At 40.2% G+C, this 24,811-nt stretch overlaps 2 protein-coding genes across 2 annotated transcripts; both read right to left on the bottom strand.

Moving 5' to 3' along the window:
• Positions 1-3,114: 3,114 nt before the first annotated feature.
• Positions 3,115-6,361, bottom strand: LOC307019624 (poly(A) polymerase type 3-like). The gene is made up of 11 exons (XM_079650621.1): positions 6,264-6,361; positions 6,066-6,132; positions 5,581-5,733; positions 5,450-5,503; positions 5,228-5,339; positions 4,987-5,076; positions 4,674-4,812; positions 4,513-4,585; positions 4,285-4,405; positions 3,991-4,051; positions 3,115-3,766 (listed from the first exon to the last, which is right to left on the bottom strand). The coding sequence occupies exons 2-11, from the start codon at positions 6,078-6,080 to the stop codon at positions 3,736-3,738; spliced, it is 849 nt and encodes a 282-aa protein (XP_079506747.1). The 5' UTR covers positions 6,081-6,132; positions 6,264-6,361; the 3' UTR covers positions 3,115-3,735.
• A 1,496-nt stretch (positions 6,362-7,857) lies between these two features.
• rps6ka4 (ribosomal protein S6 kinase, polypeptide 4) lies at positions 7,858-24,709 on the bottom strand. Its single transcript, XM_079651742.1, has 18 exons — positions 23,130-24,709; positions 22,226-22,297; positions 21,691-21,758; positions 21,330-21,480; positions 21,023-21,138; positions 20,193-20,300; positions 16,727-16,807; positions 15,933-16,036; positions 15,613-15,763; positions 15,353-15,514; positions 14,548-14,673; positions 13,841-13,974; positions 13,607-13,700; positions 12,663-12,833; positions 11,441-11,632; positions 11,194-11,353; positions 10,260-10,423; positions 7,858-10,162 (listed from the first exon to the last, which is right to left on the bottom strand). Exons 1-18 carry the CDS (start codon positions 23,215-23,217, stop codon positions 9,917-9,919), a joined length of 2,388 nt encoding a protein of 795 aa, XP_079507868.1. The 5' UTR covers positions 23,218-24,709; the 3' UTR covers positions 7,858-9,916.
• Positions 24,710-24,811: the final 102 nt, after the last annotated feature.

The following is a 24,811-nucleotide window of genomic DNA, read 5'->3' as shown; positions in this document are numbered from 1 at the left end:
ATACAAACAATAAGAGAATAAATGAAAAACAGGTATGAAATAGCCTACTATATGGCAGTAAAACAAGAATACAGTTTAAAAGTAATGTAATGTAGGCCTAATGTAAAAAGGAGAGTGATTTATAAAATATCCATAAAGAAAAAGAAAATCTGTTTACAGTTCTGTTTCATCTGGGTGTTGAGAGAGGTATCCATAAATCTCTTCATGTTGCTCTCAAAGTGCACCAGATTGATGCTTTCAACTTCAATATTTAAAAAAAAATCTTCCCGGGGGAGCATCCCCCCGGACCCCCCTAGAGGAGGTGAGGTCCGCCCCCCAATAGCACTTTACCCCTGCCTATATGCCGTGAACTGATTATGGAGCCTTCATTGTAACAGTAATTCAGATGCAATTAGCCTATATAAAAGGCCTCAAATTGGAAGCATTGTCTGGGCCGTCTTTTTCACTCAATTCTGCAATAGGTAGATCTCGCCTTTCACCTAGGCCGAGGTCGGTGATCTTGGGCTTAAAAAGGTTGGTGACCACTGCTTTAGAAAGTGAAGTGGTACTGTGTTGAATTTGTCATTAATGTTAAATCTCAACAGCACAACTGCTCACTTCTTATTAAAGCTGCACTCTAAAAACGAATTCAGGCGAGATTTCACCTCCACTTAATTAAATGCATGCTTGCAAGATAAAACTGTGAGTTAATTGATTTAGATAAACATTTTAAGTTGCAAACATTAATTTATAAGTTTTGTTGACGTAATAATGTTGGTAATTACATCAACTTAATTTTGTGTGTAATCTGAACTCTGATTTCTGCATTAATTGACTTAAAACAAAATTCAAGTTGTAGTAAGTAATGCAATTGGCTTGATAACTTAATTGTTCTACACCTTAAGTTAAGGATTTCAAGTCCACTACCACTTAACATGCCTGGACAAGTTCCGACAGTTAAGACAAATATAAATATACAAAGGACATTTTAATGTGAGTGTCATCTTTTGTCATTCAAATACAGTAGATAGCCTTGTAGTTGCACTGTATAGGCAAATTGCTGTTTGACCAAAATTAGCAGCCTTTGGACTGTGAATAGCTATATAAGAGGATACAAAGTAGTAGAGGCTACTGTGAGAGTACAAATACTTTGGTTACTATTGTGATATCGCTTTTTATTAAAAATGAATCTCGGTGAAGCAGATCAAGGACATGCTTCTTGAGGTAGGATCGTTATTTAGAGTTGTCATTGAAATGCAAGTTGCTGGCAGTCACCCATTAGGAATATATTAATTTAGGTAACTTCTCTTTTTTTCCTTTTTTCAAAAATAGCACAATAAAATTGAAGTACGCAGAGAACTATAGCCATCCGCTGCCTTGTCGTGTGCCTTGGAGAAAAGGAAGAGGACCTTTTCAAAATCTTGAAATAAAATAAAATCCATGGGCACAGTGTAAAAACACAGGACAAAAGCACTGCTCTCTGTCAGTTACATTTTGAAGCATATTGCACTTTAGGCCACGCCCCAATCAATAATATCTTCAATAGCATGGGAAAAGGATTGTGTAAAATTTGAAAAGTGGCTTCTGCTCTGCACTTAACCAGTTCAAATATTGTATGGAACCTGCAAAAAAGAAGAGAAGATACACTAAAACTTGCACGGTTGTGATTGACAAAATCTATCCACACGCATTAAAACACTAGGCAAAGTACTCGAAACCACCTCTGTGTGTCTTCAGGACCACATTGCCATGATGACACACACATGCAGACTCAATAGATGAAAACAATACCAGCGTTGCTTTAGCAGCTGGTAATAATGGCTCTGAATTCGCTAAGAGTGACAGTTTAAAAAGTATGCAATTACCTAATTCATTATCTCTTATGCGCTAACCTATTATTTAATGTGCTTCAAAAGGACATGAATATCGCCTTCATCAGTGACCGGTCCACCCCAGGATCTGACCATACGATGGCAACCATCGTGGTCGAGGGAAAAAAATGAATGAGCAAGCATTCTGCGTTAAATGTGTTCATACTGTTTGAAATAATGACTGTCGGCAGTGTAAACATCTTTGTTACATATTTTGTTAAATTGATGTGTGTGATCTGCAGATTGGGGCCATTGAGAGTTTGTTTCTGTAGTTTTACAAAAACTTTACAGATTTTATATATTTGGCACTGGTTTTAAATATGCAAAGGCCTCTAAGTTCGTTGTGATGGCAGCATTTATTTGCTGTGTCCCCATTTCCCATGGTAATATGGCTAATGTGTTTTTATTATTTGTGGGGCAATTTAAATGTGTTATTTATCTTTTTTTTTCAAGATTGAAATGAAGCTCAGCGCAAGTTCTTTCAGGAAGACTGGGTTTATATACATTCACTCCGCAGCTGCATGTAATCAGCTCATCACAGGCGTTCTCTTTAACCTATTACATTTCACCTCATTCTCCAGCAGCCAATCAACGTGCTGCAGCCAAACTATAAAATGGTTCTCCTCTTTTCTGCAGTCAGCTGTGATTTCAGGTGTTCACCTTATCATATGGCATGTGTCAATAAATGTTCAAACTAAATGAATTCTTTCCTGATTGAAACATCATGTATTGAAATAAACAACTGCTGTTCAAAATAAAAAGTGAATTGCCCAATACTTTTGTTGTGGAATCAATTAATTTCTTTCTTTAAAAGGCAAAAACATGAAAAAGCTAAGAAAAAAAACTATTGAATACAATATATTTGGATCAACTTCATTTATAAATGTTTGTCAACTTAAAAACGTGTGTTCACAATGATGGTAATTAAGTACATACAACTTAAAATTCCTTTTAAATCATACGGTAAAATAAGTTGGAATAACTTAATGTTTGGAGTAATCAACTTAACAACTTGTATCCCGAATGAGAGCAATTAAGTACATACAACTTAAAAACCCTTTTAAATCATGTGGTAAAACTAGTCGGAACAACTTAATCTTTTGAGTAATCAACTTCAAAACTTGTGTTTATGTTACCAATTATTAAGTAAGTGGTAATTAAAAACAACTCTGATTGTAGAGGAAAACCTAGAAGGAAAGGTCCAAATTTGTCCAAATAAAACAAGACGGATCAAAACACAAGTAGCTTTATTTAAACTGGACAATATTACAAATGCAGTAAAATAAGGAACTCCAGGAACAACTAATCCATGTCAGACCGAACACGTTAACAGCTTCTTAAATCAGCTTTGGTCCACATTTTGAATGAATAACAACAAACAGCACAACCTGGTCTGCACATAAAACAATCAGCATTCAACTATTAAATAAAGGTCTAATATTTCTTATAGGTTAAAACTATTATCCACGCAAAGAAACACATGATCTAATTCTTAAACCTACTTTACTACTTCTACTAACAACATTCTGTCTAAATGTTCAGTTAATAACAGTAAACAACAAAACCACAAATACACCCTCATTAAGAAAGTGGGATTCAACAATTCAAATCAAGTACAAATTGAAAGCAGTCGCACATTACAAAGAAAAAACTGCAAATTACAAACATTTGCACGTTCATTTACAGAAGTCATTGAAGAGTTTGGGTTTAGGTCAAAAGAGAGTCAGTTATAAACAACAAATCCATCAGTTACGGTATGCAATATATAAAGAGTCTGCCTTAAGTAGCTCACATTAATATAAACTCAAATACCAATTCACGCACTATAAAGCACAACGTGTGAAAACAAATACATCATTCAGATGAAAATAAGCAGAGCAGTATTTTATGCAGTGTGAATTTTAACACTGTTCCATCTTCATTAAGAAAAAACACAACGTGACAAAACATCAGATATAAAGATCTGCCTTCTTTGAAAGCATAATTATACTATTAGAAAAAGCATCAAGACAGATACAAAAATGTATAAAATATAAGAGCTAAGAATGACTAATAAACTTGGTGGAGATGTCAATATTTAAGAAAGTATATGTTTTGAATGCTGATACACATGTTCATATTTGGGCAGATTATTACATACTTGTACTTCCTGAGGAAATTGGGCTTCTCAAAGAGTTGGGACCAGCGGGTGATAGTGTGGCCTGTGAGAGAGGAAGGGAAAGCTTGTTAAAAATGAATCTCCTCTGTGCGTATGATTTCCTGTAATATTCTTAAAGATGTGAGTTAAACATTGCTAAATCGTGCTAACCTAATCAAAGTACAGTGCAGTGATTGAAGTTGAAATGCTTATTTCTGACCAACTGATTGTAAATCACAGGACAGCTCTTAGACTGTGCTCTGTGAGCATCTGATGGATGTCTGAGTGGAGACATACCGCGCTGGATCTCCTCCTTCATGATGGCCAGGGTGGAGGGAGTCACGTTGAAAGCAGTGTTCTGCATTGGGTATGCCGGCGTGATGATCGGCATAGAGTGGGAGCGGTCTGCCAGATTAACCTGGAAAATGCAGAAGAACACAACATCAGCTTTCAGTTGCTTTTGGGCTAATTGTTAGTTAACTGACATATTTTATATTTATAGTTTAAATTTTGCCGTGGCCTTACCCTTGCATCCCACACAGGAAGGTTGAAATGACAATCCTTCAACTCCCTCAACATGATGGGGTTTGGCCACTTCCTGTCACAAAACAAGATTTATACAAAATATGGTTTCGTGGATTTTTTATTGGAAAGATGGCATTTACTGAAGAAATGGGAAAACTCACCACACGTTGTACTCCTTGAAAAACTTTTTGACGAGAGTGGAGGCTGAGGCGTTTGGGTACTCCTGGCAGATTCTGGCTACCAGAATGGCCCAGGAAACACCGCCCAGGAAACCCAGAGAGCTTGAGTATATGTTTCTTTCTGAAGAGAAAGGATGAGAGAACAGATTAAGACCTCCACTTCACAATGTTACCTCATGATAACACTGGCATGATCGAATCTGCTCTAACCCACTGCAGATTGAGTAAATTAGGTTTATGGCTGTTTTAGTATTTTCTGATTAATTTAGTCAAACAAGAAGATATCTCAACTCACGTTTGGCCCAGAGCTTTATGGTCCTCAGAGCGAGTCTGAAGTTCTGAACATTCGGCACGAGCCTGAGGATCTCCTCTGTTACTCTGTAGCCTACAAAAAACAAACAAGAGAAATATTAATATCAAAAAAGTTACTGTAAAAAAGGCAGACCAAAATACATCACAAAAACGTTCCTGACGGGTTCAGCTGTCAGGTACTAATGCTGCAGGATGTCCCCGCAGGTCTCTAACGTGATGCTTACCGTTCAGACTCCTCACAGAGTGGATGTCCGTCCCCTGTAGCCAATCCTCTCTGAGCAGGTCCATTTCCTGTGGGACTCTGTACCTGGCCACCCTGGCAAAGACTAAGTCTATCTTGGATGTAACAGGAGCACACGAACAAAGATGAATACACATGCTGACAAACCTTTGATTGAAGAATACTGAAGACTGCAGAGACAACATTTCTTCTTAGGTCAAATTACCTCAATTCCTTCAAAGGTCAGTTTAACGACAGGGACGAATGCCTCTTCAATGACCTGAAGACAACAACAGTCAGTAACTTGCAACAGGGTAAAAAAAGTAACTTGTCTTAATGAATGTCTTATAGACGTACCCGTATGTCTTTGACCTCTCTCTGCCTCTTCAGTTTTCTAACGAAAGAGGAGAAGAAGTCCTTCCTCTGGAGGAAACCCGGTCCCACACAGAGGACGTCGATGTCAGCGCCTTTCGAGGCGACCCCCAGGTGATGGGAGCCGAAAGGGACGAGCTTCCCTCCAACCGTTATTTTTATTTTTTATTGATATCAGACAATGATACTACAGATTATTCAATTATTAATTAAATGTTTTGTTTTGTTATTACATTCATTTGTATAGTACTGTATCATGTCTGTATCACTTGTTTCATTTGTATTTTCTTTAGTTTTACACGCTCGAAAAAAATAAAAGATAAACTAAACCTTCTGCGGGACAATGTCTGGGAAATTTTACAATAACAATAAGAAATAAAAACGATGTTACCAAAGCAATAACACATTTCAAAAATAATTTGAGGGCTTACTTTTGGAACAACAATATTTTATAAAGATAGATGTCTTACCATTTGCCAACACATCTCTATGAGCCACTCTTTGAACAGTGACTCCAGTCTCTGGACCACATTCTCTCTGCAAACAAGACACAAAGAGCATTTTCAGACTTTGTAAGTCCCCCCCGGGTACCCTTAAAATCATAAGCCTACCTCTCAAAGCTGTATTAATGACATCTTAATGAAGAAATATATAAATATGCATCTCACCTGTGTCTCAGCTCCACGTAGCTCTCAAAGCATCCGAATGACTCGAGAATCTCGATCAAGTCATTTTCTTGGGCACTTTCCTCCTCACGTGTTGGTGGGGGGGGGGGGGGGGGGGGGCATACACCTTTTGTTTAGGTCTGGATGGAGCTGTCCTCCTTCTTCGTCTGAAAAGGTACATATGGATGTTAGTGCACTATTAATACAACAGTCATGACAAATAAATATAAATGGAGATAAACTATATCACGAAACATTGGTTGAGTGGAAAATAAGGTGACTCAACCCCCCCCACAAGAAATCTGAAAGTAATGATGTCAACTGCATATATTACTGCTAGCATATGGTATGGTATGTATCAATACAAGTCCAAAACATTACAAAACACAAGTTTAAGCAAATTAAACAAACAAGTTGACTTGCGAAATGTAAAAAAAATGTAAAAAACAATGAAAAAACCAGACTCAAGTAGGCTACTTACCGAGGCATTGTAGCAACAGTTGAGCTCACCAAGGTTGATATATTTATCAGGTTTTGGAAACTAGTTAAAAAGGTCTCTCTCTGCAAACAACAGGTGCTCTGCGTGTGTTTGTGTGTGTTTGTGACTGAGATGAGTTTAGGAACACTGACTGGATTCGTATTGAGCGCTCACCATATGACGTCTTCTTCTCGAACGGAATTTAAGAACCATGGCACGTGAGCCCAGAAAAAACGCCACGTGACTCCGAACTATTCATGTTTTAATGCCGCGGCAACTATGTTTTCTTTAAATAAAACATATCATCTTACAAAGTTAAATGTTTAGTCGAAATATAAATCTTAATATAGTGTTCTTTGCAATAAGTATGAATAAAAACCCATATATTTTGAAGTGATTCAATGAACTTTTTCTTTTATAAAAACGTGTTTCTACAAGTAGGCTACTACATTTTGAAATGTACTTTCGAATTATTAGATATCAGCTAAGTAGGTATTAGTAACTTAAGGTAGCCTACTACGTTAATGTAGTGTAGTAAAAGTTAAATATTTACCTCTGAATTTTAGTGGAGTAGAATTACTAATGAGCATAAAATGGAAAAGCGCAAGGCTACATTAAAATTGTACTTAGTAGGCTACAGTACTTGAGTAAATGTATTGGACTGGATATATTTTTCGGTATTTTAATTCCTTGTTGACACTTAAGGCAGCATAGATTGAGATATTAATACACAAACGACTGTTTTGTGGGCGAAGTAATAATTTATTGCGGTAATTATCTGTTAAGAAGCTCCATTGTAGAAACTGAAATAACAGCAGATAGGTGGGGTAGTTTGACTGAAATGAAACACTGTTAAAGAGGTTGAAATTACTCCACTTACTGCTTGTGGCTATAACTGAGATACTGCCACTACAAAATCCACACAACCCCTTTTCTTACCTGTCCTTCGTGCAATATGCCAAACGTGGTGCTTATAGTCCAGACTTTCCCTCTCTCTGTTATGAAATATGTACGCTTTTTGAATGATTATCAAACTCTGTGCACTAGGTATCAAACATCTGTCCTTTATTAATCACAAACATTAGACCAATAACATCAGTAAAAAGACAAGTCACACCATTTATTTAAAAGTTATGTTTATTTTTGCACCAACCAAAAATATTGGCGCAAAAGTACAATTCCCAGTTACAACATCAGTGACAGTGCATCTCAGTAAAATGATAAAGCTCAAAAAAAGGAAGAGAAATAAAGACAAATATCATTTACTACAACAGAATATAAACACCAAATAAAGCAGTGTCTTAAGTAAAAATGTCAAATACAAACAACCAGTTACCTTTAAACAGACAAAGGCGGCAAGCAACATGAAAATAATACAGTCAATTGTAATAATGCATATCTGGTACAGAAACATAGGTACAACTAACCTCCCAGCACCATTCATGCCATTCATTCACACATACTGTATGTACCAATGTATGTTCATTTGCACTAATTGGCAAATTGTGAATGAAATCGACACACACACACAAACTCACAGCTGGTAAACAACAATATCCAATTTAATTATCAATCCCATTACCACGGCAATAAATCAATTACATGTAATAAATATTAACAGAAGCACCTTTAAAGCTGAAATGTGTTTTAATTGATCAACTGACTGTGCAACATGTAAAAAACAAAAGCCAACAACATTACATCAGATAACTAATATACCATTAAAATAATTCAAATTTTAAATCATTACATACATTTGTTTTGCTCTAAATCAAGAAAGAGTATGTACAAAAGTTGTATGAAGGTCTCGTCAGAACCATATTAAAGTCATAATTAATTCTCATTATGTAACATTATTCGTGTTTCAAAGCCATACAATGTTTTAAAACCACATGTGTAAAAAGACCCTTAAGCTGAGCGTGATTCAGGGGCCACAACTTTCCCTGTATCAAATCAAATTGTATTTGTGATGGTCTCATAGGGAAAACTGTAACACCTTTTAAAAATTCAAAAGCCCAAGGCGATGAACAAGGGATTTTGCTCCAATTTACGTGCAAACACTTAAGCTGCAATTGTTATCATAGAAAACATTGTGAGTGACATTTCCATAGTAAGCCAGAGCTACCAAAATAAAGATCTTACAGTTTATCATCATCACAACAGATTAGCATGCTAGAAATGTTCAGAGCGGCACAAAAATGCGAGTAATTTACAGCAGGTAATGAGGAAAAACTATTCCATGACTACTGTTGAACACTTACTGCGACCTGTTCAAGCTCTACAAATTGCTTGCAAATACTTTATTAGAACCATCGATCAAGAGATGTGGCCCACGATTTGTTCAATGAGATCTGTGGAGACTGACTGCATCCAATAGAGACGATTTATACAACAAAGTGTTGGATAGTTTATACAAATCATATCCTTTTCCCTCTGCGCTCAGTCCTTCCAGCAATTAGCCTTTATTTTTTAACATTTAAATTCTTTGCAAATAGCGCAAGAGGAAACCATTTAGATATTTACAGAGCACAGGGCCTATATGTGGCACAGCACTTGGGGCCACATTTTGCAGATTTCTGCCAATCATATGTGTGGCAACATTCAAAATAACTAAATACAATCAGAGGATAAAGCCTGTGAATTCCTGGAAGGACTTTTAATTTGCTTTTATGCACATTTGTGTGTACTCACAACGGCTCAATAGATATTTTCCATGTGTTGCTGTATATATATATGTATATATATATGGCTTCTGCTCATTTATGGCTCCTTTTCCCTTTATCCCTATATAGCCAGGCACTGTTTCTGACCCACAGTGAAACAGGTACATTTCTCATATTTAACTTTTAGTGTGTAATATCACCCCATTATAGTAAGTGAATACTGAATACGAATAGTTTTCTCAAGGCCATACATGACTGTGCAATCTTAAAGATGCCAAAATTCCTTTCTCTTCCACCCATTCCAGAGAAAATACACTTTGTTTCAGGGAGAAAATGGCATGGTGAATGAAGTTGCTGTTAAAACATGGAATTCAATGTTGTATTGAAAACTTCACACTAATTCAAACCAGTCTTTTGGTTTGTCAGAATGTTTTTTGGACACTGGAGGATGTTGTGTTGCCAGTATAAGCACATACCTCTTCCCTTTCCCTGTGATCTCTCCTCTGCCAGTGAGGCTAGCTCTGCTTTGGGTTCACAGTTTGCTTCGGGCTCACAGTTTCCTTTGGGCTCACAGTTAGCTTTGGCTGTGCTTTCGATGCTGTTGCAGAGGCAGAGGAGGTGGAAGATGAGGAGGAAGAAGAGGATGAACTCCACCGGGTCTCAACGCCTGTACTTGTCATCTTCAGCTTTCTGCGTTTTGCAAGGGGAGCATTGTCAACACTTTTCAGAAAGAAGCCCTCTCTCTTGCCACGGTTGAAAGCCTGGTGAGGGAGCGAAACAAACAAAGAAAAGTAAGATGAAGTTCAGGCGATCTTTTATTTTAGGAACTTTACTAAATTGTCAACACAATGCTTTTACCTTGTAGGTGGCGTTTACATAGGTGCGGACAGTAGGTCCACTAGACTCCAGCACATCTGGAGTGCACAGAGGAGTGGTGGACATGGAGGCTCCGCCCTGCAGCCAGCTGTTCTCCTTCAGATCAGAGAGTTTGAGACGCATCTCCGGGTCCACTGTCAGCAGGCCTTTAAGGATAGAGGATGGTTTAATACACTGATGTATCGACTCCTTTAAAGCAATACAACAATATATATTATCTATTGTATAACAATAATGAATATATAAAGTTTAGACATATTGTTGACTGATATACATGATAGGGAAATTCTGACCAGGGCAGAGAAATCACTATTTCTTTCGTTGGAGAAAAAAGAAATACATTTTTTGTTTTAGTTAACAACAGTAGAGTTTTTGGTCATTTTCAGGTTCATATTTGTATTTTGTGTCTCTACTGTGACATGTCTCCATGCTTTAATGTTCAAAAAGCTCTTTCTTTTTCTCATACTGCCTGTGGTGCAGCACCTCTTTTCACCCTCTGTCTGAAACCAGAGCCCACTCTGCTCTGATTGGTTATCTTGGCAGCTCTCTTGTGATTGGCCGATCACTTAGAGATGTCTCGCCCCTTAGCCTATCATATACAATGTGCTGGAATGTTAGCCAATAAAATTGTTACGTAGGGATTTCCTATGTCACACAGGTAAACAAAGGAGTCCAATAGGGCCCTTTTAATAACTATAACATTGTATTGTAGCCCTACATTTTCAAGAATGTATTTTATTTCCCTTTTTAAGTGAATTAGACAAAACAATCCGATATGGAAAAGAAAATGTTGACAGCTGATGAGCCCTAAAAAACCTCCATCTCACCCAACGGGCAGGCTACAACAAAGCACATTCTGTTCAAGTTATGTTATGTGGCCCTAATAAATGTGTCACCTACTCACTATATCACATACCTTTAACAAGCTCTTTGGCATCCTCCGACACGCCCTTCCAGGCCTCCCCTTCCAATGAGAAATCACCCTCCTTAATCTTTTGCATGATGTCTGCAGCATATGACGAGGTCATCCCCCGCTGCTCACTCTGAAATGGCACCTGGCCTGACAGCATGGTGTACTGCAGAAAACACACACAGCGAGTCATTAGTACTTCAGTTAACCTTACTGATGGGACAGAATCAGCAATTTTTTTGGTTTAAATTACCAGGATGACCCCGAGACTCCAGAGGTCACAGGCTTTGTCGTATCCTGCACTCTCAAAAAGTTCAGGAGCAGCGTACTGCAGCGTGAAGCAGGGGGTCTGCAGGGGGGCACTGCCTGCAGGGCACAGGCGGGCAAATCCAAAATCTATTACTTTCAGCACAGATTCCTCCCCCTCATCTGCAAACAGCACGTTCTGCAAGGGAAACAAATTAGAAGTCTATGATCATCCCCTTTTTCTTTACTTTTTAACACTCTGAAAAAGCAAAAACTGATCAATATTTTGAGTAAATCCTAGTACTACCACTATATACTGCATATTGGTATGTTCCTGAACGTACTGTTTGCCTTACTTAGTGTTTTGTTTGGTATTTTCAAGCCCAGTGCATTACATATGGTGCAAAGGTGTGAGTAGAGGGCAAACAGATGGGGGTTTCATTCAAACGAGGCAATGCCAAATTAATTGGTGAAAATGAGTTTAGATGCTGTAAGACAACAGCTCTTTAAACATCACCCATCTGACAGAGACTCATCATTTGATGATTCTGTCAACAAAGTCAACACTTAAGAAGAAATGTGAAGCAATTATGGAATAATGTAGATAAACAGTTTTAATTAAACACCCTCCAGCCTGTAAACGCATTTAGATTGGCATCAAAACTAAAAGTTTATGCGTTTACGACAGGCATCTCCGTAAAACACTCTTCGCGGAGCTAGAAGTTAATGGGTGATTCCTACCACTATCTGTCATTCACAGCTGCTTTATACTATATGAAAGCCTTTCCCCTTTAGTTAATTAAATCCCACAGCCATCTGAAGACGGCCGCATGCGTGTGTGATAAATCTGCAGCCTTCATTTTGAAAAGTGCTTCACCGCAGTAGAGATATTATGCACTGCTGTCCACTGTGTTTGCCTCGATTAAATGTTCAAATGATGCTGCCAAAAATAACAACATGCTTACATCGAGATATCCTCAGGGCACACAGAACACATGCAGCTCACAGTGGAAAAAATAGAGACAATTAAACTTCACTCTGTGTCGACTAATTCTCTCTCACCAAATATCCCTGGCCAATAATCCCACCTGCCATGGCTTCCTTTCTAATATGTAACTTCCCTGGAAACATTTACATTTTTAATCACTGAAATGTATTTTTAATTATGGATGCAATGACTTCAGACTGAATAATTTAGGAATGAATCAAATCATCAAAGTCCAGCCCACCTCCGGTTTGAGGTCTCTGTGCACGACTCCGGCCTCGTGCATGAAGCTGACAGCTGAGAACAGGCTCTGTAGCAGCTGACTGGCCTCGGCCTCTCCGAACAGTTTCTTCCTCTTGATCCTCTCCAGCAGCTCCCCACCTCGCAAAAGCTCCATCACTAAATATGTGTGGTACTGAGAGAGAAAACGAAGGAAGAGTTCATACGCTTTCCATAATTTAAAGTTCATGCAATAGGGATGCAAAGTTAAAAATGAAATGTGCAATATTTGTTTTAAATTAAATACTTTGGTGCTGCAGAGATCTCCAAGGCTACAAACAGACTTTTAAAAAAACACAATGATCCTTTTTACATATTACGCTCATTTTCAGCTTCATACTGTATCTGTATTTGTTCCTTCACTGTGACATGTCTCCATGCTTTAATGTTCAAAAAGCTCTTTATTTTTCTCATACTGCCTGTGCTGCAGCACCTCTTTTCACCCTCTGTCTGAAACCAGAGCCCTGAGCCTGCTCTGATTGGTTAGCTGACCGGCTCTGTTGTGATTGGTCAACTGCTTAGTGATGTCCTGCCGATTAGTAGAACAATGTGTCGACGCACTAGCACCAATAGAAGCGCAAGGGTTACATAGTGATGTCACTATGTAACTTAAGTAAACAAAGATATCCAATGGAGGGCAGGGGGGAGGGGGAGGGAACTTTAGGAATTTAGCCTTTGCAGACCATTTCCAAGCACTAAAACCTACACGATAGAGAAAAAAAAGCATAATAGGCTTTTAATATATATTTCAATAACAATGTGAAAATGTTTTAAAAGTTACCATTACCTGTTATTTTATTAATCATATCGCAATTGAAATATCTGCCATTAATAGTTATGTTTTCCAAATCAAATGCCGTATATTAAATATTTCACGTTATATCATGTCATTGGTTTCCTCCACTGTACCTGATCAGTGTAGACTTCTTGCAGCTTGACGATGTTTGGGTGACTCTCACATTGCCGCAAAGCAGCCACCTCCCTCTGGGTGTTTGCTTCCATCCTAACACAGTTCGCACGTGTTAAAAAGGACATGCTCAGACCTAAACCGTCAGACTGTACATCATTACTGTAAGAGATAGTTACACACAAAAACTTGAAGCTGTAACTAAGACGGTGTAGCAGCATCACATCTCCACTCACCTGCGGCTGACGATCTTGACCGCATACTCGTGTCCGGTTTGCTTGTGTCGGCATTTCCTGCACACAGAGAAGCTACCCTCACCCAGGGGGGGGCCATGGAGACACAGCTCATAGTGCTGAAAGAAATGGGACTCCTGAACAAAGAAGGGATGTAATGAGTCACAGTGAACTATAAGTGCTGTTTGTTTCCTTCATGTGTGCATAGCAGTGTTAACGAGACCTGAAAAGTCAAATTGGAAAAGGTTTGCTATATAAATAATATGACTCATAATTTGCAGTTTTAATAACATTACAGATGTTCTTTTCTCTACCAAACTGTGATGCATTTTGGGTTATTAAAATAAAGTAGTACAAAGATGATCCACTCAAAATCTGACCCTAGTTTATCCAGTCCTAAACAGAGACTGTAAAAGCACCTAATACTTGTGACATTTCTTTCATATTGCCTAACCGTTAAGAAAACATGACAAAACATGTAGTGAAATCATGTAGGCAAACTTTTGTAAATAAACTAGCTTCTCTTCCTTCCTGTCCTCATTATCAAATACTACCGAGCCTAGTTTTTCAATTCTTTTTTTAAATCAGCATAGATTTTACAAAACCGACTTTCTACAGTAGTGCAAAGAAAAACAACTAACACTAAATCCTTTAAAAACATAACCCAAAATGTATTTATACGATAAGAACCACTGGTTTAAGTTAGGCACCTCTAACATGGCACTGCGTTGGACAGATGCTGAAGCTGGACGATCCGCACCGATCTGGGATTGCACAAAGTCTCCCATCACCGCATTCTTGTTGAACAGGATGGAGGGAGCAATAAAAGAGTAACCCTAAAAAGCACAGAGAAGCAATGTTAGGTGTATGACCAAGAAGTCAACTTTGAGAGAGAAAGAGAGAATCGTTTTAACCCAACCAATTTTACATATGCAGTTCTAGTTGCTTCACTTGTGGTTTGGACTTTGGTGCATCGCAGTGTTTGTTGATTGTTGTCTAATGCTTTAATAATTCTCATCAAATTATTATTAGTTGCTGACATATGCCAGTCACCCTCATGATGTATTACACAGCTTTGTAGAAACTTTGTAATGACGCTTCCTGTATATATATATATATATATATATTGTCGCTTAGTAGACAAAGTAAACAAAATGTACTTTAAAAAAAAAAAGGTTCGACCCCAACTGTTATAGTGACTTGCTTCACCTACGTCATCATTTAGTTGCTAAATCTGTTTCCATTCCACTTTGTCGCATTTTATTTCAATGGTACAACTAATTCAATATCATCAACGCGTGCAAAAAAAACGTAAGCGATATTTGAAAAAAATCAATGTTTTACGTTTCAACCAATTTTCTATTTTCCAAAAAAAACTGGTGAATAGAATTGCGAAGCGGGAGAGAAAGGGCAGACTATATAAAATCCTAAACAATTTAAAAATATATATAAAATGCATAAGACATCTCATCACACAATATGATTTAATATTCAACAAGAACAGCAAGCACTGACCTGGAACAGGCGGTCGGTGCTTGGCGGCGTGCTCGCAGGAGAGTAGACCGGATCCATCCCAGTGAACTCCTCAGCAAAGTTCCCCGTGTCCAGTTCACTCTTCAGCTCCGGCTTGAATGGACTTGGTAACTTCTTCTCTGCTAGGTCCGCCCAGTTCAGTCCCTGTTAGGAAAGACAGAGCAGATGAGGAGGGTTGTGAATGAATGAAAGGAGGTGACAGGGGAAGGGAGATATACGAGAAACAGTCTGGTGGATGGGACCTTGAAGAAGGAATGTGCTTTGATGTCTTCAGACCCCCGGGGTCCTGAGCCCAGCCTCCTGTGGGGATCTTTCACCAACAACTTCCTCAGCAGGTCCTGAGCGATGGAGCCGATCATAGAGGGGAACGGTGGGTCACAGCGCAAAATCCGTCTGACAGTAGAATGGTGGTGGGGAGGGACAGGGAAATCAAATAATTACCATTTAGAGACAACAAATTCTAGATTAGCTTTGATATTTCCGCTGTTTTAATGATAACCACCTGTATGTGTTAGGAAGGTTGATTATCTAAAAACATTTTTTATGGAGATGGAGCACTCACTTTGACACCTCACTTTGAGAGTTCCTCTCTCCCTCCAAGGTAAAAGGTGAAGCCCCCGTCAGAAGCTCAAACATCAGGATCCCAAGGCTCCACCAATCCACTGACTGAAGGAGAAAACAGTTTAAAATGTATAAAATAATGGAAATAGGGTGAAATAGGGGCAGATAAGAGAACCATTGTGTATTTATTGAGCAGAACCTGGGTTGTCTGTTATGATACTGACTGCCTTCAACCACAAAAGTGAATCTTATCTTTGAGTGTTTGACAATTTATCATAGCCCTGCAAATGCACCAACGTTTTCACGACTCAGCATTCGGCTATTTATTTTTAAAGGGGTCTGCAAAGGCTAATATCCCAAAGTTCCCTCCAGACGTCTCCTACAACCTGCCTGAAATGCCTCCATTGGACTCCTTTGTTTACTTACATAACATGGTGACACTACGTAACACTTGCGCTTCTATTGGCTAGCATTCCCATACATTTTACGTGATAGAGATGTCCCGCCCCTTAGCCTCAGTGGATGACCAATCACAAAAGCCGGCCAGCTGACCAATCAGACTGGGCTCTGGTTTTAGACAGAGGGTGAAAAGAGATTATCTAAACGTGTCCCAGGAGAGGCACAAAATAATATTATGAAACCTGAAAATGAGCATAATAGGGCCCTCTAACTGCAATCTCTTTACTGATTAATGTTCAACTCATGTGGATCTCAATAGAATAATTACTTACCAGTTACTACTACTCTTCAATCTTCAACGTGACCAAAAAAACGCGAACAACATGTTTGATTTACCTTGCCATGCCCAGATTTCCCCCTGATGATTTCAGGTGCCATGTACTCAATGGTGCCACAGAAAGAGTATGTCCTTCCCTTCTGTACAGAGGAGAAAGGGAAGATATAGTATAAGTATTAAAAACAATCTTGTATAAATAAAATATTGTTCAGATTGCAACAACAGAGGTTTTACCTTCCATGTATCACTGTGCACCTGTTTAGGTATCATGTTTACATACTAGGGATGCCAGTGATTATTCGATTATTCGTTACAGTCTCCATAATCGAATATTATTTTTAAAAATCGATTTTATTTATATATTTTTTTATTATTATTAATGTCTTTTTTTTTTTTTCTGGCTTAGTTTCAACCAAAATATAGACTAATGCTAATAATAGTAATAGTATTAATAATTGTAAATGGCCATTGGTCACACCACCAGTTTGTTTTACTGTAAACTTGGAGGAGCCTGCGTGCAGAGCAGACTGCTGCTGCAGCACGCTACACGCTACACACCGACCCCGCCCCCACCCCCACCCCCTCACACGTGCGACTAAAGATGAACAAAGCGGCAGGTAAAAAGAGTTCAAGGAGCTGCATCATGTTGATGTTGGTTTATTTGTCGTTTATTTTGTTTGTACTGTTAAACATGTTCCAGTAAAGAAAACAACGGAAATCCTTTTGTCTTGAGTTTTTTTTTTTCTCTCCCGCCAGGGCTGCCGAATAATCGATCTATTTCGTATAGCCCTCTAAGGCTATCGCTATTGGGTAATCCCCCTGCGCCCCCGCGGAGCGCTGAAACACTTGTAGTCCACGCCCACCCGCAAGGTGGGCCCCAACCTCGGGCCTCCTTCTGGTATAAATAGGAAGGAGGCCCTGCAATCTGCTCCCTCTTTTTTTCAACAAACCAGCACAGTTACTGAAGCACAGCAATTGAGAATCATCATGAGCAACAACTGCGTCCGTGGTTGTCCCTCATGTGGCTCTGGGTTCATAATGAGTTATGACCTGCAGAGATAAAAGCAGTATGCGAATCCTGCCGGGGGTCAGAGCACGCGTACGCGGCTCTAAACCAGCAGGTAGCATGCACTGCGCTCGTCTCCCCTCGGGCGACAGGAAGCGGAGAGCGGACACTCTTGCTGCTGTGGCCGAGGAGGACGATTGGCCCGTCCAGGCTTACGAGCCCGCGGACGGGGCCTCTTGTCCCTGGGGCAGATTGCCGGGCAGGAGTCCGAAGCAACTCCTGCCCCGCCTCCCTCCACGGTTCACCGTTCGGTTTACCCCTCCCTCCTCTCCCCCGGACGGGGGAGACAGAGTCGGAGCAGGGTGCCAGCTTGGCGGCCGAACATGCTTTCCCCCTCTCCGTCACCACAGCGCGGCGGCGTCTGTTACGGAAACGGCCAGAAAAGTGCTACTGGACGCTCCAATCAGCCCGGACGGGCTGTTCGGACCCCAGTTCCACGCCATGGTGGAGTCCATGGAGACGGCCGCGGAACAGGTGGACGGCATTCGCCAGCATGTACAGCTGGCTCCAGTCGGCTGAGCTGCCACAGTGGCACCAACGCCCGCAGCAGACGCGGCGTCCACGCCGGCCACAGGAGGCCGCAAGCGGAGAGACGCCCACAGCAACCGCCCCGGCGGCTGCAGGGGCCCCGTCCCACGTCTCCGCTCCCCCGCCACCCCAGAGACAGGGTCTCCCGGCGGCGAGTCAAATGGGAGTGAGGCTCCCCCGCTCCTGGTCGGCTCCGCGAGAGCCTCCGAGGAAGCGGAGCCGGTAATTAAGCCGGCTGCCACTAATCTGTCGACAGCAGGGCTCCCTGCAGAATTAAGGTTATTAACCTCGGTTAATAACCTGCAGAGCTCGCGGCATTCCTCTGTCCGAGATACGCCTCCTGCACACGGTCATAACAAACCCATGAGCGCTGTTATAACGCCTCGTGTGGACAGCACTGCACACACCTCCATTCATCCCCTGAGCGTGTACACGCCTCATGATGAGAGCCGGAGTGAAACGCAGCGTGTGGAGACTCCCTGGCGTGGCTCGTTGCCATGACGACCACAGAACATCTCGAGCATGTGCGCCCGCTCTTAGAGTGTTTCTCAGAGTGGCAGCGCGTGTGTCTGATGGACAGATGGATGAGCAGGCTGATCAGCAGAGGATACGTCCTGCAGTTACGGCACTTCACAGAGAAGCCTCTCCCCCCAGCAGTTCCATGGGATACAAGAAACACTCCTGTCATCCCAGGAACAGTGTCTTGCGCGGTTTTTACCCCCGCTATTTTTCTAAATCTCCTCTGTCCTGTGCGCGCGCTGTCCTGCTATGTGGCGCGCACGGCTGCCTTGCGCCATTCTCAGCGCCTGTTTGTGCATTATAGAGAGCGCTCGATCGGGCAACCTCTGTCTGCACAGCGGCTGTCACACAGGTTGTGTGAGGCTGTGTCACAGGCATATATCTCCTCTGGGGTGGAGCTCCCGGAGAACATTAATGCGCACTCCACCAGAGGAATTTCCTCCTCCACGGCTTTGCACGGAGGAATGTGGAGTGGAAGATATTTGCACTGCTGCATCTTGGTCTTCCCCCTGTTCGTTTAATCAATTTTATTGGAGGGATGTCTCCCATTCCTCTCTGACACACCCTGTACTGGGTGTCCTGTCGGAGTGAGTGACGTCAGGGAGCCAGCTGTGCGCCTCTCTCCTGCCTCTCGGCACGCGGAGAGCGGCCCTTTTTCCCTCTTATAGGAGGGATGTTCCTTTTTCCTCTGACACACTTTGTACGGAGTGCCTGGTCAGAGTGAGTGACGTCAGGGATCCAGCTGGGCGCTCTCCTACCTGTCTGACACGCAGAGAGCTGCTGTTCCCCCTCTATGATCGCTGCGCAAGGTGGGACCTTCGTCTCTACTTTCTCACAGCGGCCGGTATGTATTGTTCCCAGCCTTCACCCCGTCAGGAAGATAGGCATGTTTTGCTATGTTCCAGGGACGGTGATGCGCCATTACGCATGGCACAACAGGCATGGGGTGTTATTTAGCAGGTGTGTCTGTGCTTATAGTGCCGGGCGGACCCAGTGGGGCGCAGACTACATCATGCTTCGCCCTTAAAACAATAGCGATAGCCTTAGAGGGCGAAGCCATATACGAAATAGAACTGAGGTTACCTACTGTAACCCCAGCTTCTATGAGTAAATGGCGCAGCCCTCTAAGCGCTGGGCCCCACTGGCTCTACGAATAGCTAAAGAAAAGTTATTTGGTATGGGAGCAGATTGCCGGGCCTCCTTCCTATTTATACCGGAAGGAGGCACGAGGGTGGGGCCCACCTTGTGGGTGGGCGTGGACTACAAGTGTTTCAGTGCTGCGCGGGGGCGCAGGGGGATTACCCAATAGCGATAGCCTTAGAGGGCTGCGCCATTTACTCATAGAAACTGGGGTTACAGTAGGTGACCTCAGATTTTGATCATGGTCAGTTTCTGGCAACCCTATTACATACCTCTTCTTCCAGAAACTCCTTGCTGAGCCCGAAGTCTGTCAACACCACATGGCCTTCATTGTCGAGAAGAATATTTTCCAATTTGATGTCTCGGTACACAATCCCAAGCTAAACAAAAAACAGTCAAATAATGAATCATCTTCATTTCTACAGTGAGTCACAAAAGAACCTAGTAAACCTTTTTAAAAACAATGAAGACAGAATGAGCCATTATCAACTGGTTATTGTCAGTAATTGCAGCATTTCAAAACTATGTTAAGCAATTCAAAATGAGGATATGAGTCACTGACACTTTTGCTTAGATTGCTTTATTTGAAGCTATGCAAAGGAACAACTCATAAAAGTCAAAAATCTACTATGTCAGTGTTTTTGCGATGTCAAGGTTTTTATTTCTTTGAATGCACTGTCTTGCATCAAGGTCATAACTTAGAAAGTTAGAGACAGCTGTTAATATTTAAAAACAGTGAATATGTTCATAATGTTGTCAAAGTAAACTTTAAAGTAAACTACATTCCTTTTATCCAGAACCAAATGACAGATAGTTCTAGAAAATCTGGTAAATAGTCAGGGAGTTGGTGGCTACCGAGTCATCGATAAAAGACCACCAACAATGAGACTTGAATGATAATGTGAATATCTGCTAAATGTGTGTGATTAGGCAACAGTTTGTGAATTTTTAGGGCTTCACCAAATATAAAAAAGATACGTTGGTGTCTCTGTAAGTGTGCTTTCTCTGTCTTCGGCATCTTTGTATCCAAAGAACTATCCAAAAACTACTCCGATCTATAAATATAGCTTAAAATCACAGAGCTGGAGGGACAAACACCCACCTTGTGCAGGTGCTCCAGAGCCAGGATTATTTCCCCAATATAAATCCGCACAGCTTCTTCAGGAAAGTGGTCCCGCTGGTATAAATGAGTGAACATCTCCCCGCCGCTCACATAGTCTGTACCCAAACACAGTCAAATACACAGAGAGCTTCAATAGACAATTTACGAAAATTACCCAAACACAAATTATGCCAACAAACAGACAAACAGAAAACAGAAACAAGAAGAAAACATCTATTCAGCGCTTCAAGACTGACGATCAGGAGTTCTTCATGTTTGGCTGCAGTGTGTGTCATCACTCACTCACCCAGGATTAGGTGTAGTTTGCTTTGCGTCTGAAAGGCATAGTGGAGCGTGACCAGGAAGGGAGACTGGCGGATGTGCTCCAGCACCTGCCTCTCAGTGCGAGTATGCTCTGTGGTCTTTGCCTTTTGAACAATCGCTGCTTTCTTTAACACCTAGAGTAGAGACCAAAATCAAGTTGACATGCCAAATAAGCATGAGCTGTGCAAGTATTCTAAATACATTTTGTGTAAAAGCAAAATGAGTCAAAGATTTACAATATAATAAATTGTTTTCCGGCCTTGATTAGTATTTTAAAGTTGTGTCTCAGAAAGAACTGTTTTGTCATCTTATTTAGGTGAATATTTTTAGACAAATTGTCTTACCTTCATTGCATATAGCTGGCCCACATCGTGGCCGGTGTTCTTCCTGACCAAAAACACTTTTCCATAAGCTAGACAAAGACAAGCAAATACACCATTAAGGCATTATATAATAACTGGAATAGATTCATAAAGCATTCCTGCACATTAACTTTATTAAGGTGTTGCTGTGTTGATTAAAACAGCCTTTTACTTTTCTCATTGGGATTCATAATGAATCAGATTTAATAACGGAGACATCAACAGCACATGGTATACCTTCAAACACACTGATACATCTTATGCTGTGATGATGATTTGCAATCTTCATATCAGGATATGAATGTTAAGAACAGTTTCACCAGAGCATCAAGTCATCAGGGATGCTTTCTCATACAAGCTACAAAAAAAATCATTAAAAACACTACCCTTAACATAATTAATGACGGAAGGAAAATACCTCCCGTCTGCTTTATATATTCCTCCTACATCTAATCAAGTTTTAACTCAGGTACAATAACAACTGCTTCTATATTTAATGCTTCATGTAGACACTTACCTCCAGTGCCCAAAACTTTAAGCAGCTCAAAGTTCTCCATGCCGACCTTCTCAGTGTGACCTGTGAGGTTAGCTAATGGCAGAATTGTGTAATTGTTGTTTTTAATAAAGAACAAGCAGACACATTTAAAAAAGGCATTTGCATCTCTAAAAATATGCAAAAAGACCCATAATCTTTTAAGACATAGCATGTTTAAATTGTGAGGGACTGAATTTAACACAAAGTAATCCCTGATTTTGACATTCAGAAGTGGACAAAAAAATACCATGTAGTGGCAAAAATATCACAATATAAGAAGAAAAAGACACACATATAATTTGAATAAGGATTCAATGTGTTGTTACTTTTTTGCAATGACCATATTATAAAATGTTTTCTTTCTTGGCAGATTTACATCTATCTAGGGATACAAATGTTTATATGCAAACTATAAATCAACAATTGGCCCTTTTTATATTTCGCCTCTCCTCAGGTCTGACACACTGATGCTCTGAAAACATGACCAAGTGGGTAAGATCTTTCCAAATAAATTAAAAACGTCTTCTATTATACAACACCATAAAGAATTAAGTCATTAATGTATTTAAAATTGAGAATATGTTTTTTTGTATTGACCGAATCAGATAGTGTAAGTTGTTTCTAACTATGCTTGCTTCTCTAAGTATCATGCAATCCAATAAAACATTACCATAAGATCCATTATCAGAAGATACTAAGTGTATTCATTTCTAACTCTGCAGAGTTTAATCGACAAAAATACAACAATATAAAACATGTATATATGTTACACGTGTGTTGAATACATGGAATGATGGAATAAACTACAGTGTTTTGGGGTTTCTATAGGTAGGGTTACATACAGTAGCGTATAACGTGTTGATTACAAACAGTTGCCTTGACTTACCATTGGTGATTTGATGCTTGACGGTGCAGGCCTTTTCATTTGTTTTTGTATCGGAGTCATCACTACTATCAGATGCGTCCCCAGACATAACTTAAATCAGGGTATGCTATAGCCTATACAGACTGTTAAAGGTAAACTTGATAGCTAAATATTGATTGGTGTATACAGGATTTTTACTTTATCGTTCAGCAATTAAAAACATCTATTGTAGCTGCATTACGAAGAAAACGGGGATTACCGAAATGACCGGACAGCTGTGTTTTCTAGAAAATACTGCTGTCCAAATGTTAATCCCCAAGCGTTCGACATCCTAATGTTTTGAATTATTTATCTCGTGATTGGATGAAATGAATTACAAAACACAGACGCGTAGCTTTAAAAAAGCATCCTACTGGCTGCTGTTCGCTTTATTTCACTATTAACTATGAGAAATATAATCACAGCGGCAATTGAGTATGTTAGTTACAATGAAGTTTAAGTCGCTAGCGTTAGCATTAGCTGCTTCACATAAGTCATTATTGATAAGTTAGCTCACGTTATTTAGTAATAACGTTAACGCCAGTTTTACATAAACGTCTGTTCAAAATCACCTTTTGTTCGGTGCGTAAACACCTACGTCGCTAGATAGTTAGCATAATTGCTACAACAACAAGATATGTTACCTGGCTAACTAGGATGGTCGTAGTAATTTGGCAGACTAGCAGCTAGCTAACGAATTGCTGCTCTTGCCCGTCAAAGTGTGGACGTTAGCTTACGCTAATGTTTAGTTAGCAATGTCAGCTGGCTTCTTCAGATATCATCTATCAGGGCCAGTTAAGGTAAATCCGTGTCGTCTTGGACACCGTTAAAGCCAAGTTAATAATTCGCATATACAAATATTAACACCTCACTTTATATTTTTCATCAGAGGGTAGCTAACTGCTAAAACCAGGATGCTTTCGACACAACCTGGGCGACGGTCAGTCACGTGAGCCGCCTGTGTGGGCGGAGCAACGTTCGAGTCCTCAGGAGAACCAGTTAGATCAGATCCTGTCTCAACGATACATTTGATCTGAGGGACAGGTCCTTCAACTCTGAAAGATTTGCCATATATCTCTCAACAGGAAGCATATCCATTTACACTGATATTTGTAAATACAATAATTTCTAATTGAAATTTTTATTTATGTATTGTAATGTTTTAAAATCACACAGAATTAGACCTTAGAATGTAGGTCTCCTACTGCATTGAGTCATTGTTGGTCTTATAGTACAACAAGCCACCTTTAAATTACATGAAGTAACTGTATATTTCACTGTACATCTGATGTAACATAAGTAAGTTTCACCTGCAATGACAGTTTCATAAACACCATCCACCACATAGTAACTTGGTCGTTGTGTGTAGTTTTATCACAATGGGACTTTAATGTAGACATGGCCCACACCTTTTTTTCTGCTGTGTCGTTGGCTTGTGTCATTTGAAGCAGACAAACAAGATTTATCATAAAGTGAGATAATTGTGACCCCTGTTACTCAACCAATAGCTGATAGTTTAGAAAGGTAAATCCACCCTTTGAGACCAGTCAAAAGCATCTTTAACATGAATCAACACACTTCCTACTGCCTGCGCTAAGGTAAACTTGGTCACCAAATCACAACACCGTGAGGACTGTTATGCTAGATCAACACATCACAATCTT

The sequence above is a fragment of the Notothenia rossii genome, assembly GCF_949606895.1.
Source record: "Notothenia rossii genome assembly, chromosome: 9".
Taxonomy (NCBI): Eukaryota; Metazoa; Chordata; class Actinopteri; order Perciformes; family Nototheniidae; genus Notothenia; species Notothenia rossii.
This window is presented reverse-complemented; position numbering and strand designations above follow the sequence as displayed.

What these genes read in the sequence shown, in the direction of transcription:
- LOC307019624 (XM_079650621.1), bottom strand. An exon ending in CATAAAGCTCTGGGCCAAAC is followed by an intron (nt 4,813 to 4,986) that starts GTGAGTTGAGAT and finishes CTTTCTCTTCAG; the next exon opens with AAAGAAACATATACTCAAGC. An exon ending in AATTTCCTCAGGAAGTACAA is followed by an intron (nt 3,767 to 3,990) that starts GTATGTAATAAT and finishes TTCTTAATGAAG; the next exon opens with ATGGAACAGTGTTAAAATTC.
- rps6ka4 (XM_079651742.1), bottom strand. Translation starts at nt 23,217, where the DNA reads ATGTCTGGGGACGCATCTGATAGTAGTGATGACTCCGATACAAAAACA. An exon ending in GTCAAGATCGTCAGCCGCAG is followed by an intron (nt 13,701 to 13,840) that starts GTGAGTGGAGAT and finishes GAACTGTGTTAG; the next exon opens with GATGGAAGCAAACACCCAGA. An exon ending in TGCCAAAGAGCTTGTTAAAG is followed by an intron (nt 10,424 to 11,193) that starts GTATGTGATATA and finishes CTATCCTTAAAG; the next exon opens with GCCTGCTGACAGTGGACCCG.